General features: G+C 38.5%; 1 protein-coding gene across 1 annotated transcript; it reads left to right on the top strand.

Annotated features, from left to right (window-relative positions):
- Positions 1–7,355: 7,355 nt before the first annotated feature.
- LOC126689907 (LRR receptor-like serine/threonine-protein kinase HSL2) lies at positions 7,356–12,037 on the top strand. Its single transcript, XM_050385070.1, has 2 exons — positions 7,356–9,954; positions 11,476–12,037. Exons 1-2 carry the CDS (start codon positions 7,356–7,358, stop codon positions 11,865–11,867), a joined length of 2,991 nt encoding a protein of 996 aa, XP_050241027.1. The 3' UTR covers positions 11,868–12,037.
- Positions 12,038–16,178: the final 4,141 nt, after the last annotated feature.

Here is a 16,178-nt window from a genome sequence, read left to right as displayed (position 1 = left end):
TGTTTTAGAAGGGAATTTAACTTGAAATATTCCATGCTTTGTCTAAGAAGGGAAGCGAATAATTTGACTATTTCAATGGATATATTAGCATGGCACTCTGTTATTGGCTTATTGCCATAATATCTTTATATATTTTGGAATTGCATATAACTTGTCATATTAGTTTTACTCTTTAATATATACCTATTTTTTTAAAAAAAATTAATACATACCCTGATTAACCTAAAATTAATCAATGAATTACTCAATGAGCTACCAAAACAAATAGTCTCACGTAGGGATGGACCTAGGCAAAAAATTGATGTCGTGAAAGTTACAAGAAAAAAAACTTGTTGCTTTTTGAATAAAAAAGAAACTAAACACGTTAGTTTCTGAATGAAAACCTCAAGTTTATGAAGGGTTCCTTCAATCCACAATGTGATGAAGTTTTGAAATCCACCCAAGAGAAACAATAGGCAAAGTTTGGATTTTTTATTAATTTGAAAACTAAATTGCCTTGGAGGCTAAATTGAGTTTAAATAGTAAAAGAAAACATAAGAAAGCTAGGAAAACGCCCAAGAAAAACAAATTCGCACTAATCACGTAATTAAGTGGCGAAATAGTTTTTTTTTTTATTACCAAAAATAGCAAAATTGAGATAGTTGCAGAAATTAAAACTACTTTCTCTAAGAGACTTCCCAAAACATATGAGACCTTATTCTAACTTTTAAACTAAAAATTATTAAGGAAAACAAATATTCTTAAAAATAGCAAAATGTACCATTTATGGGGCCTTAATAGAAGAATTCACTAAAAATTAGGGCGACCCTTGAGCTCTCGAGTCTTGATAAGAAAACCATTTCCTTTCAGCCCTCTAAATTTCACACGATTCCAACATCATAGCCCCAATGAGTTCTACTGATACCTCCTTGATCTTATTCCATCATTTTCGCTGCTTTAATTGCTCTTGGAAGACCTATGCTGTTTGTTTTGCATCAAAAATAAAGAAAAAAAAAATTAAAGGTTATGAAATTGACCCAAACCTACCAATCTGGAAATGATATTAGCAAGTTCTGAACCATCACATGTGCCCCTTCATTCTCCATCAAACCTAAGAATCAAACAATGATATTAATTTCAAGCACCGACCCCCTAAACGTCACATTTGTTCCTCGACCTAAAATTCTCCTCTCTGATTCCCCTTTTTCCCTAAAAATGGAACATTTCACAATGTACTCAAAAACTCCCTAAAACAAGTTCTTACTGGAATCATAGTAGTAATCTTCACGCATGCTTTTCTTCTAGAAATATGCTCTTTGCCACCACTATCACACCAAACCACCACAACTCTTTTTTTTTTTTTTTTTTTGATAGGGAATGCATAAACTTTTCATTTCTAAGAAACCATAAAAGTTACATCATGGATGAGGGCTTGCTTAGCAAAGCAAGGATCCTCTTCAACCCATACAATGTCATTAACAATGTTGTAAGCTTTTTTTGCTACTAAGTGAGCAGGCATATTCCTTTGCCTCTTTACATGGGAGAACTGAATTTGTGTAAACCCCATACATAGCTCTAGAACATCATGAATTACAGAAGCCACAGCTGAGGGAGAGGGGGAAGAACCTGCCAGAGCATTTACCAATACCTGTGAATCTCCCTCCAGCACCACAGCAGTACAGCCACGACACAGGGCAAACAGAATCCCTGCTTCAAATTCCTTTGATTCAGCCTCAAGTGGACCGAAAGGAGCTTCCAATTTTCTGCATAAAATAGCAGCAACCTTCCCCAAGTTGTCACGAATTACAACCCCAATCCCCGTTGATCTTATATCCTTGAAAGTGGCAGCATCAACATTCACTTTGCATAAACCCAGTGGAGGAGGAGACCAATACAACATCTGGATTGTAGAGCTGGGAAGCACATCACCCTCATTAGTTGCAAGGAAATCAACCCAGTGCTGCATTGCCCTGAACACCAGCTGCTTACCAAAAGGCATCACACCATTAAGGCTCCATTCATTTCGACTGTGCCATACCTTCCAAGCTATCATAACCACCTGAGAGACACAATCCAAAATCACATTTTCACCCAACAGCAACTACCACAAGATGTCCATAAAAGAGATATCATCTCTTCTCTGTAAGCTTAGGACTAATTAGAACACTCCCACACCTCTTGAGCTTTCGGACAACCCCACAAAACGTGGCCAGTAGTTTTGGTCTTCACTTTAAACCATTCACATGAATCATCTGTCAACACCTTCCTTCTCTTTAGGTTTACTTTTGTAGGTAACGCTTCTCTACAGGCTCTCCATGCAAAATGCTTAACCTTATGGGGAATAGGAAGCCTCCAGAGACTTCTCCAAAACCTTCTCATCAGGCTACAATCTGAGACACTCCCTCTAGTATTGAAGATATTCTCACAGCCAAATGATAAGCATTTTTTACAATGAACTTACCATTACCCACTCTCCACATAACTCCCTCCTTCACCAGTTCTTGCGCCGCCATGATGCTCCTCCAAGTATAAGACGGATTATGGCCTAGAAAAGCATGAATAAAGTCACATCTAGGAAAATATTTTGCTTTCAAAACCCGAAATACTAATGAGTCTTGGGCTAGTTGCAATCTCCACCCTTGTTTGGCAAGTAAAACCAAGTTAAAACATTGTAAATTCTTAAACCCCAAGCTACCACCAGCTTTGGGCTCACACATCTTTTCCCACGACACCCATGAAATTTTCTTCTCCTCAGATTTTTGGCCCCACCAAAAATTCCTAATTATTCTTGTTAAATCATCACATAGTGATTCCGAGATTTTAAAGCAACTTATTGTGTATGTTGGGACTACCAAAGCCACAACTTTAATGAGGATTTCTTTGCCCACTTTTGATAACAACTTCTCCTTCCATCCCACCAGTTTTTTACTGAGCTTCTCCTTGATGTCATTAAAAGTGTTCCACTTGTTTTTCCCCATAAGTGATGGCAAGCCTAGATACTTCTTATGTTGTTTTATGACATGAGCTCCAAACCTTCTTTGGATTTCTCCTTGAATTTCCCTTGGAGTGTTTTTGCTAAAGAAGAGAGAAGTTTTTGCCCAATTTAGCTGTTGACCTAAGGCTCTCTCATAGACTCCCAACACTCTTTGAACCTCATCACAATCCGCCAATGAAACTCTACAAAATGTAAGGCTATCATCTGCAAAAAATAGATGGGATAGTTCGGGTCCCTCTCTGCAAACAGAAATCCCTTTCAAAACACCGTTAGTCACAGATGCCTTAATAAGAGATGATCAACTCTCTGCACATAAGAGAAATAAGGCAACAAAGGGTTCCCTTGGCGAATACCCCTAGTGGGAGTAATGCTTCCCATAGGGCACCCATTGACCTTAATTGCATAGTTTACAAAGGTAGCACACTTCATAACAAGACATCTCCACCTTTCAGCAAAGCCTAACTTCTCCATAATTTTTTCCAACCAAACCCACTCCACCCTATTATATGCATTACTCATGTCAAACTTTAGAGCCATGTCCCCCACTTCCCCCCCCCCCCCCTTCTTTTTACTAATATGATGCATAGTTTTAAAAGCTACCAACACATTATCCGTAATAAGTCTACCATGCACAAAAGCACTTTAAGAATCACTAATAATAGATGGCAAAATTCTTTTAAATCGCTATAGCCTTCGAGGCAATCTTATAGATTATATTGCATAAACTAATAGGTCTAAAATCAGTCACATGTTTTGGCTCTTTAACTTTAGGAACAAGCACAACATGAGTTTGATTAAAGTTAGGAGGAGAGATACCATGGTTCAGGAATTCCAAGACTGTTTTGCACACTACACGTCCGCATGTACTCCAGAAATGTTGATAGAATAAGATGGCATACCATTCAGGCCCCATGCCTTCAAAGGATACATTTGCTTTAGAGCTTTACGGACCTTACCCTCATGAAACTCACAAGCCAAATCAGCATTCATCTCCCTTGAAACTTTCGGCCCAATTGCATGGAGAATCTCATCAAAGTCCACGGGAAGGGAAGAAGAGAATAGACCCGTGTAGTACTCCACAAAAATTCTAGCTATCTCGGCCTCTTCCTCATGCCACACCCCTCGTGCCACACCCCATTCCCATAAAAAATACCATCAATATGGTTCTTGCTTTGACGATTCGAAACTTTTGCATGAAAAAACTTCATGTTTCTATCGCCACCTTGAAACCAATTTTGCCTAGCCCTTTGCCTCCACATCTCATCCTCCCTATCCAACCAACAGTTAAGTTCAATCCTCGTTTTTCTCAAAGCATGAATTTGGTTAGGAGAAGTAGGTTGGATCTCCAACAAAGCCAGCCTAGCTTGTAGATTAGCCACCTTAGCCCCCACATTACCGAACTCCTCTTTATTCCATCTTAGTAATTCAGCTTTGCACCTTTCCAAGCAGTTCGAGATAGCCCAATCCGAACCCACCAATTCCCCTTCCTCCCAAGCCTTCTTTACAACCTCCTCACAATGAGCATCTTTGAGCCACATGGATTCAAATCGAAACAACCTTCTTTTACTTCTCTTACAAGGCCGATTTTGTAGGTGTAAGGATAGAGGAGAATGGTCAGAAACCGAGGACGATAGATGATGTAGCGTTGCCCTTGGGAAAAGATCCAACCAATCGGTACTCCCCACGGCTCTATCCAACCTCTCTCTAATCTGAAAACCATCTCTTCGTTGAAATAACCAAGTAAATTTAGGCCCCACAAACCCCAAATCTCTAAGAGCACAAAAATTAATCACCTCCAAAAACAACTCCATTTGGCTTTTTGGCCTTATACGTCCCCCTTCCTTTTCCGATAACCCAATGATTTCGTTGAAATCCCTAATCACCAACCATGGGAGAGAAGAAGATTTCTTTAAGAACTTCAATTTAGCCCAAGACTCCGGTCTCCTTTCTGTTTTTGGGCTGCCATAGAACCTTGTAAGGTGCCACCAACCAATACCCGAACCACCATCAATCCAAGCATCAATATGATCATAAGCATAAGATTGCACATCAAAAGTCACCCCATCCTTCCAAAATAATGCTAGGCCACCACTATTACCATTGCTCGGAACGAACATTTCTGCCCAACATCAATGTCCATGCAACAGCTCAATGTCTCTTCTATGGGTCTCCCATCTTTTCTTTTCCAGCTACCCTGTTTAAGCTTGCCCTTGCTTGGACTTCTATCCTCCCCCACGTTAGGAGTCTTAGTAGTTAACTTACCACTCTTATTCCCTTTGCATGAAATTCTATTGGTCCTCTTTAGTTTACTAATCTCAGTTGGATCACCCCCTAATTTAAAGCCCAACTTGGGCGAGCCGACATCAAGCCCGGTCCCTACATCTTGCGTGGAATGCACTATATTTAAATTAGGAGTAACCCCAGCATCCTGAACAGCCACGTCTATTAGTCCCTTCCCATAGAAAACTCCCTGAAATTTCACCTTACTTGTGTCAGGGATAATAACTCCTGCCCCCTCAATTGCTGCATCAATCTTCTCCAAAACCTTCTCAAAATCCGCCTTAGCCCACGCCCCATGACTAACCCTCTGATCACTTTCCTTATCCCTAGACCTCGTATCCTCTCTTGGGATATTCTTTGGAAAAACAGGGAGTGTGACACGAAGTTCGGAGTTGTACTGCGCAGCCAGCTTACTCGTACCACCTGTTTCTCTCTACACCGCTCTGTTCTGTGCAACTAGCTCACCTGTATCTTCTACTTCTCTTTGCACCGCCCCCTCCACCCTTGATGTAGTTCTTTGCCGACCACCCACTGCCTTTAACCAGTCTTCGTACTGGAGTTCCATTGTTGCACCATTCTTTTCTACAGCAAAGAAACCCGCACAGTGCTTCAAGTCGTGCCCAACAAATCTACAAAAGTGGCAGAACATCGCCAATCTCTCATACTTAAGTTTTAACCATGTACGGTTACCTTCGAAGTCTGAGACAAAACACCCCCTTATTAATGGTTTAGAAATAGAGACGGAAACTCTCACTCGTATGAACAAGCTTTGTGAATCATTTGACCTTCGTTTTTCCACATCCTCCACCGTACCAATCTGACCACCTATATTTGTTGCCACCTGTGGGGAAACCATATCAAAGGGTGCTCCCCAAATTTGCACCCATAAGGAAACATGATCAAGAACAATATTGGCTACGGACATCCCTCGTTGCCATCTCTTGAGTAACAATATTTGATTATCAAAAGACCAAGGACCATCTTTAAGAATCCGAGCCATCTGAAATTCAGTCTTAAACTTAAACTGAAACAAGTTTACACCAACTTCCACAATCTGTAACTCAGAATCCAACCCCCAAACCTTCCTTAAGGTACTCAAAGCGGCTCTCTTATTATACGGTTTACATGTTAAAAACTTGCCTACCAAACTAAGCACACAGCTTTCAATCTTACTGATCCTTCTATCATCAGCAATCTCAATGACTTCCTCCTCCTCGGACATGAGTTTTAGCTTTTCTAAAATTTCAGAGACAACCTCACCCTCACCCTCAGCCATGATGCACCAAGATACTATGAGAGAGAGAGAGAGAGAGAGAGAGAGAGAGAGGAAAAAAAAAACCAACCTCAACCCCTTAGAACAACCTAAGGGAGATAAGGGCTCGTTTTGAAAATGAGAGGGAGAGACTCCTATCAAGAGGAGAAAAAAATAATAATAAAAAAATAAACCGCCACAACTTTTGATACTACTACTTAATTACTTAGGAAAATGCTAACAAATACTATTAGGGCATTGGTTAAGAATCTAGTTAAAGAAAATTTTTATGAGAAAAAAAAGCAATAAATGTTTTGATAGTTTTTTTCATTTCTTATAAAAATGATGTCAAAACTTTCCTAAAATGGATTATTAACGAGTATCCTAAGAGTACTCGTCAGCATGACCCAATTACTCAATTTACTTTCTCCTAAAAAGCCAAAAATGAGTCAAGCTGAACTTGCTCAACATGCAATTATATCTTTGTCCTTGCTTACCAAAACAAACTGCAATTATATCACTCTAATTACCCACCAACCTCACTAACAAATCACTCTTTCTCTCACAATATCCCAGAAGATGAGCCTAATTAAACCCATTCCTTATTTAGAAAAAAAAAAAAAAAATTAAACCCATCCCTTTCTGTACCACACAGCAGCTATTCCCATGTGAACCCCTTGAATTTCTAATCCATATTTAAAATCCCATTCAGCATTTGACCTCGTTCTTGTCACCGTCCTTATTTCCCCACCGTTACTCCCTCACAAACCCAAAACCCTTGAAAGTCATTTCCCATTTTCCATTACCATTTGCAAAAGGCTTACACATTTTGTAATAGGTTCTAAGATGATGACACACCTAACACCCAAAGCCCTTGCGGTCATGTTTTTCTTGTTCTTGCACTGCTTTTCACTAGTGCTTTCACTGACATCTGATTCTGAGATTTTGATTCGGGTCAAGAAGACCCAACTGGATGACCCGAATGGCAGCCTCAACGATTGGATTTCGAACCGTGAACATAATCCATGTAATTGGAGTGGCATTTCTTGTGACTCTCACAAACACAAAGTCATTTCAATTTACCTGTCCGGTTTCAATCTCTCTGGCCGGTTCCCGTTTGGATTCTGTCAGATTCGGACCCTCCAAAACCTGTCTCTCGCCAACAATACCCTCAACGGTATAATCACTTCCCGAGCCTTTTCTAGGTGCTCACATCTTCATTTTCTAAGCCTCGCAAATAACTACTTCAGCGGAAAGTTGCCGGACTTCTCGCCGGAGTTTACAAATTTGGAAAATCTCGATCTCTCTGACAACTTTTTCACTGGGAAAATTCCAGCGAGCTTTGGCCGACGGTTCCCGGCGCTGAGATTCCTACACCTAAGATCAAACGATATCACAGACTCAATCCCTTCATTTTTAGGCAATCTCCGTGAGTTAACCCTATTAGAGCTAATTTCCAATCCATTAACGCCTGGTCCTTTACCTCCGGAGATTGGAAACTTGACCAAGCTCGTGATTATGTATTTTTCAAGTTTGAATCTCATTGGGACAATACCGGACTCAATTGGGAAACTTGACTCGCTCAAGAACCTAGACTTATCCAACAATTCACTTTCCGGTGAAATTCCAGAGAGTATTGGCAGATTAAAAAGCATTGAACAAATCGAGCTCTATCAAAACAATTTGAGCGGTGGATTGCCAGAGACCATAGCAAATTTGAGGACTTTGCTTAGACTAGATGTCTCAGAAAACAACCTCAGCGGTACACTATCTGAAAAGATCGCCGCAATGCCACTGAACTCTCTTAACCTCAACGACAATTTTTTCGAAGGTCAAGTTCCTGAAGTTTTAGCTTCGAACCCGGTCCTACATGAGCTGAAAATCTTCAACAACAGCTTTTCTGGACAACTACCCAAAAATCTTGGGAAAAATTCTGACTTGGTGAATATTGATGTTTCTACGAACAAATTCACTGGCGAGTTGCCCATGTACCTCTGCTACCGGAAGAAGCTTGAGAGGTTAGTCACATTCAAGAACAGCTTCTCTGGAACAATACCAATGTCATACGGTGAATGCGATTCTCTTAACTATGTCAGGATCGAGCAAAATGAACTATCCGGTGGAGTACCTGAGGGTTTTTGGAGTCATCCTGGGCTTACTCGCCTCCAAATGTATAATAATAGATTACAGGGTTCCATTTCGCATAACATATCTCTTGCCTCCGGACTCGTTGCCATCTCGATCGCCGGAAATAATTTCACCGGAGAGATTCCGGCGGAAATTTGCCAGCTGCAACAACTAGTCGAGTTCTCGCTGAGCCAAAACCAGTTTTCCGGCGTGTTGCCGACTTGTATAACAGGATTGAAGAAGTTGCAGAAATTTCTTGTCCAAGAGAACATGTTATCCGGCGAAATTCCAAGAAATGTGAGCTCGCTGAACTGGAAGGCCTTGTCCTATTTTAACCTATCGGGAAACAGATTTTCCGGCACTATACCGCCTGACTTGGGGACTTTACCGGTGCTAACGTACCTTGATCTCTCCGGAAACTTGCTCACAGGAGAGATTCCTGAGTCTTTGACGAAGCTGAAGCTGACAGAGTTTAACCTCTCCAACAACAATCTTGATGGTAGACTACCTTTGGAGTTCGACACCAAGTTTTATCTACCGAGCCTATTGGATAACCCAAATCTCTTTAGCAACACTTTGAAACCCTTGGCACAATGTTCGAGACCCAGAACCGCCTCTTTCTATTCTGTATTAGTTCTTTTAGGTTTCTGTGTTATAATCCTAGTACTGTCTCTGGCATGGCTTTATAAAACCAAATTTCCACCACTTGGTGATCCAAAACCCAAACTCCATAGCCAAATGAAGGTAATCGCATTCCAACGAATTGGGTTCACTGAGCAAGACATTTTCTCGTATCTAAGAGCAGGAAATCAGATTGGATCAGGTGGGTCGGGTCGAGTATATAAGGTGAAGATCAAAACGGGTCAAACAGTAGCGGTTAAGAAGCTCTGGGGAAAGACCCAAAACCCGTATTTGGATTTAGAAACGGTGTTCCGATCCGAAGTGGAGACACTGGGTCTGATCCGACACACCAATGTTTTGAAGTTGTTGTTTTGTTGTAGCAACGAGGAGTGCAGACTTTTGGTGTACGAGTACATGGAAAATGGGAGCTTGGGTGACATGTTGCATGGAGATCATGGTAGTGTAGGTTTGTTGGATTGGCCCAAGAGGTTCATGATAGCATTGGGTACGGCTCAGGGATTGGCGTATCTTCACCATGATTGTGCTCCACCTATCGTGCACCGGGATGTGAAGAGCAACAATATTTTGTTGGACCAGGATTTGAGGCCACGTGTGGCGGATTTCGGCCTGGCTAAGTCATTGCACCATGGTCCTGGTGCTATGTCCAGAGTTGCTGGCTCCTATGGCTACATTGCACCAGGTTAGTCCATTATTCTTCTTTTTCATCTTCCTCTACATTATTACAGACACATCTATTTTCATAATTTGTTTGCTTGTACACCTTAAATAATTGGTTAAAAATTATAGGTTATGTAAATAAAATTGGGTAGAAAGTGTTTATCATTCATAATCACATGCGTTAACATATTATAAAATTGGACGTATCTTTAGGATTATTCATTTCTCTCTTGCAACTGTTTGTCTTGAATGTCTAATTCTTTTCTGGGTGATATTGCGCAATTTCTGTTTAGGCATGCCTTAGTTAGCTGCAACTTCTGTTTGCATAATTTGTATTGTTTCTTATGTCTGATTGGTTTTGGCGCTTTGGAGTTTTGAATTTAGCCACCAACTATAGGGCCCCATTTGATGCTAATATATATAAGTTAACCTGTCACCAACTCAATATGAACTACTTCTTATCGGTACCAAATTTTCCAATGGCTTTGCCACCTAGTATACTTGTTGATTCAATCCCCCCCTTTTTGGCTAAATACAAAAACTCAGTTTTTTTTTTTTTTTTTTGCTAAATTACAAAAATTCAGTTTCAGTTGGAGACAACTAGCACATTTATATGTTCGGTGCCCCTGCCAAGTATTAGTAACGTTCCTGTAATGTTTTTTTTCCTTTGAAAATCTCTTATCACATGTACCTCAATTTTATTCATGTTTCTTGAAGAAAAAAAAAGCTTTTAATGCATTGGAGAAGTATAATCTAAAATGTATAACCACGTTCGTGAATTATAGGGAAAGGTTTTTACAGTTTGTCAAACTAGTTGTTTATTATGGAAAAAATTGCCAAATGCCCTTTTCGGGAAAAAATAGTAGCTCTTTGCCCCTTTTCCTAAACTAATTAGGGAAATGCCCCTTTTTTGAAACTCGATTTGTGATAAATCGAGTTAGACCTTATAGCGGCGTTTTTAAGGAGCCTATAGTGACATTTTTAGGACCTATAGTGACATTTTGTAACTCGACCTCTATGAAATCGAGTTATAGGTAAAAAAAATAAAAAAATAAAAATTGCCTATAACTTGATTTCATAGAGGTCAAGTTACAAAACTCCACTATAGGTTCTTAAAACGTCACTATAAGTCCTTAAAAACGCCGCTATAGGGCTCTAGATTTTTTTTTTTTTTTTTTTTTTAAATCAATTTATCTTAAATCGAGTTACAAAAAATGGGCATTTCCCTAATTAGTTTGGAAAAGGGGGCAAAACGCTGCTTAGTTTGGGAGAAAAGGACATTTGCCCATTTTCTCCTGTTTATTCTACATATACTAAACTTTTGGATTGACATCCAGTACAGATACGATAGTTAGGGTCATTGCACAATATAGTTACTGTTTCATGAGAAATGTAAAAGTTGATATAGTAAAAAAAGAATTAACCTTTATTTTTTACATCTCACATAAAGATGATAATTAAGTAGATAAATAAATAAAAGAACTAATTGTCTTTGTAATCAACTAGTTAGTTTTTTTATTTGCATTTTGTTGAATCAATGCAGAGTACGGTTACACTCTAAGAGTGACAGAGAAGAGCGATATTTATAGTTTTGGTGTGGTGCTATTGGAATTAATAACCGGTAAAAGACCAAATGACCCCTCCTTTGGTGATAACAACGATTTGGTGAAGTGGGTTTCAGGGATTGTTATATCATCTTTTGAAGAAGGAAGTAGTGATGGTATCAGAAACATTGATTTGGTCCAGCTTATAGACCCGAAGTTGGATCCATTTTCATGCGATTGTGGAGAGATTGAGAAGGTTTTGATTGTAGCTCTTCTTTGTACCGCAGCATCACCCAATAAGAGACCCTCCATGCGAAAAGTGGTTGAATTGCTGCAGGATAAGAAACTTGCTCGTCCATGCAAAATGATGCAAAATGATTTTGATGGATAATGTAGCAAAATAATTTCTATGGTGCTCAACATTTTTCTGTGGATTTTGCTAAGGGTGTGTATAAGTCGGGTTGGGTCAGGTTGAAGGGATTTTTTGACCCAACCCACCATGGTGGGTCAAAAAAAATTCAACCCAACCCACATGGGTTGGGTTGGGTCGGGTTGAACTCATGGGTTGGACAATTTTTTTATTACTATTATTATTAAATTGAGCAGAAAAAAATATATCATAGTTGCCACCTGAGTTGATAAACAAAATATACAGTAATATATAAACTAATATTCCAACTTAGTTGTAAACAAAATATGTTTAAGTATCCAACTGAGTTGATAAACAAAACATAAATGAACTAGTATCCTAATTCACTTATAAACAAAATATACAGGAGTTTCTAATTCAGTTATAAACAAAATATATCTAAAATTTAAAAAAAAATTATTAATTATATAATATATTTAAATATATATATTAAAAGAAATAATAGGATTTTATATTTTATATGATAGTAGGAACCGAGGAAGTGCTTTATAGCTGGTTTTTTTTTTAAAATTATTAAATATATAATATATTTCTCAAATATATTAAAATATGGGTGGGTCAGGTCGAGTTTGGCGGGTTTGTAATTTTATGACCCAAACCCAACCCGACTCGCTATAAAAAAAAAAATTGTAACCCAACCCAACTCACCAAGCCCTAAAAATATGGGTGGGTCGGGTCGACTTTGGCAGGTTGGCGGGTTTTTTGCACACCCCTAGATTTTGCTAATGCAATACTCATTTGCGTGGTGGTTTAGTATATCACAATTAAATTAATGACTATACATTGCTATTTGCTAGAAGAGCTTTGTTTGTTTTTGGAAAAGGAAATCAAATTTCAACTTTATGCAAAGAATTGCAATACAAAAAGAGGAAAGGTAATCTTTTCCAATAGGCCACGCTACAAATCTTTTGAACAAAAACTAGGGTTAAAGCATATAAGAAATTCAGAGTAGGAAAGGATTGCTATCAATCACAGAACAAAGAAACAAAAAGAAGAGAGATTGAAGATTAATCAACTAACTACCCTAACAGACTAAACAAATTATCAGGGCACACGTGTGACATTTAGTTACTAGCTGTTACCTCACGTGTGAACATTCTAACTAATAATTACAATACAAAACGACATAAGGAAGATAAGTCCTCAATGCAAAACGACTTGTAGTATACTTCACAGCTCATTACTTCTTCCTTTTAGTGTTTGATTCTTGCTTCTTCCTCTGATTCTGATTATTGCAGTCAGCAATATTTTGACACTACCCCTTAAGATGAGCAGCTAAACTATTGATGTTCACTATACTCATCTTGGCAAGTAAACACTTCAATTATTGACTACTAGAGCTTTAGTTAATAAATCTGCCAACTGTGAATGTGTGGGAGTAAAGAACAATCTAATCACATTATCTTGCACCTTGTCTCTGACCAGATGGCAATCAACTTCTATATGCTTTGTTCTTTCATGAAAAACAGGATTCTCCTCAATGTAAATAGCCTCTTGATTATCACAAAACAGTAGCGCTGGTTGAGGATGATGAATTTGCAAATCCTTTAACAAGGCCAACAGCCTAGTCACTTAACAAATAGTCATTGCCATTGCTCTATACTCTGCTTCAACAAAAGATCTAGATACTATAGACTGTTTCTTAGATTTCCATGAGATTAAAGAGTCACCCAAGAATATACAATAGCCTGTAGTTGACCTCCTGGTATCAACACAAAAAGCCCAATCTGCATTTGTGTAAGCCTTCAAATGCAAATCTAACTTGGATGACAATAGAATACCCTGACCAGGATAGCCTTTGATGTATTGCAGAACTTTGTAGGCAGCATCTAAATGTGGTTTTCTTGGTTTTGACATGAACTGACTTAGCTTATGCACAGCATAAGCTATGTCAGGTCTAGTAATAGTTAAGTATAGCAATCTTCCCACTAATCTTCTATGAACTCCAGGATCAGATAACAACTTCCCTTGAAATTTACTTAACTTCAGGTTTTGCTCCATTGGCACCTTACTAGGCTTGCAAGCAGTCATCCCTGCATCTTTCAGAACTTTTAAGGCATATTTTCTTTGATTCAAAGAGATGCCTTTGTCTGATCTAGCCACTTCAAGCCCAAGAAAATATTTCAAACCTCCAAGATCTTTCAACTTGAAATGCTTATCCAAAGAAACTTTAAGGTCATTAACAGCTTGAACATCATTACTTGCTATAAGAATGTCATCAACATATACTAGCAAGGCTATAAAAGAACCATTAAACTTCTTAGTAAACAATGAGTAATCAGCCTTAGACTGCTTAAAACCATGTTTTAAGATAACAGACGAAAACTTGGAATACCATTGCCTTGATGCTTGCTTAAGACCATATAAGGATTTGTGTAGCTTGCAAACTAAGTGCTCCCCCGTGCTGTGAAAACCCTGAGGAAGCTACATATATACTTCTTCATTGAGATCACCATGTAAGAAGGCATTATTGACATCTAATTGGACCAAATGCCAACCTCTCACAGCAGATATGACAAGCAAAGTTTTGACAATAGTCATTTTGGCAACTAGTGAAAAATTATCAGTGAAATCCAAACCCTCTTGTTGAGTGAATCCCTTAGCAACCAATCTAACCTTGTACCTCTCTATAGACCCATTTGCCTTATACTTCACCCTATAGACCTACTTACAACCAATAGCCTTTTTATTTGAAGGCAAAGGAGTAAGTGTCCAAGTGTGATTAGATTTCAAGGCCTTAATTTCAGCATCCATAGCTTCCTGTCATTTTGGATCCTTAACAGCCTCATGATAAAATCTTGGTTCAGGGATAGCAGTGAGAAGTGAGCAAAAATTGGCATAGGAAGGGGACAATTTAGAGGTGTCAAGGTAATTAGAAAGGGGATATTTAATACCTGGTTTGACTGTGGAGGAACTAGACTTGTTGTGAAGAATGGAATGAGTAAGTTCAGTAGAAGATATAGAGTTGCACTTATAATCCTGCAAGTATGAATGAAGCCTAGAGACCCTACTAGATTTTCTTAAAGATGGTGCACTTTCTGTAGAATCTGCAGAAATGACAGGAACAGATGGCAAGGCATCTAAATCTGCAAAAACTGCAGGAACAAGTGCTGCCAAGTCATGTGAAGCATCAACATGAATTGGTAATTCCAAAGATGGACCAGAAGGGATAAGAGCAGATGAGTCCAAGGAATGACCAAATTTAGTAGATGTAGGTGATGGACTTGTGGTTGCAGGAACTTGTATAGGCTCAAGGAAAACGGGAGTAGGTGGAGTTGCCACAGAAGGAAAAAGATGAGGAAGGGAGATGTTTGAATTTGGTGAATAGCCAGAAGAAACAAAGGGAAAAACTATTTCATGGAAACAAACATCTCTTGATATGAATATTTTCTTAGTAGACAAATTGAGAAGTTTATAACCCTTAACACCAAAGGGATGTCCAAGAAAAACACAAGGAACAGATCTAGGTGCAAACTTAGATCTATTGTGAGATAAGATAGAGGCAAAACAAAGACACCCAAACACCTTTAAGTGTTCATAAGAGGGAAATTTGCCATAAAGCTTCTTAAAAGGTGTCTTATTGTCTAAAACAGAACTAGGGAGCCTATTTATAATATGAACAACTGTTAAAACATAATCACCCCAATAACATATAGGCATATTAGATTGGAATTTCAATGCTCTTGCAATACTTAAAATGTGTTGATGTTTCCTCTCCACAACTGAATTTTGTTGTGGAGTAGCAACACAAGAATATTGATGAACAATTCATGATTAGCATAAAAATCTTTGAGGAAAAATTCTTGAGCATTGTCAGTTCTAATAGCCTTAATGTTTATGTGAAATTGTGTACAAATCATGTTGTAAAAAGAAATCAATAAGGACCTAGTTTCAGTTTTAGACTTCATGAGATAAACCCATGTGGATCTGGTTGCATCATCCACAATGGTAAGAAAATATCTAAAACCATTATGAGTAGCTTTAGCAAATGGTCCCCAAACATCACAATGTATAAAATCAAATGAATTAACAGACAAATGATTAAAGAAAGGAAAAGGGAGTCTTTTTTGTTTTGCAATGGGACAAACAACACAATCTTTATTACTATGAAAAGTAGTTACATCATGAAGAGAATGATGTAAAATATGAAGCTTCTTATCTGATACATGCCCTAATCTAAGATGCCAAAGAAATGGCTTAGAAGCAACAGGAATATCAGAAACAGAATTAACCAAGGAACTAAAAACAGATTCTAAAATAGAAGATGCCTCT

Source organism: Quercus robur, chromosome 6, assembly GCF_932294415.1.
Source record: "Quercus robur chromosome 6, dhQueRobu3.1, whole genome shotgun sequence".
NCBI classification, from domain to species: domain Eukaryota; kingdom Viridiplantae; phylum Streptophyta; class Magnoliopsida; order Fagales; family Fagaceae; genus Quercus; species Quercus robur.
This window is presented reverse-complemented; position numbering and strand designations above follow the sequence as displayed.

Excerpts from the sequence above, each read along its gene's own strand:
- LOC126689907 (XM_050385070.1), top strand. The coding sequence starts at position 7,356 with ATGACACACCTAACACCCAAAGCCCTTGCGGTCATGTTTTTCTTGTTC. Across the intron at positions 9,955-11,475 it reads CTATGGCTACATTGCACCAG|AGTACGGTTACACTCTAAGA; the intron begins GTTAGTCCATTA and ends GAATCAATGCAG.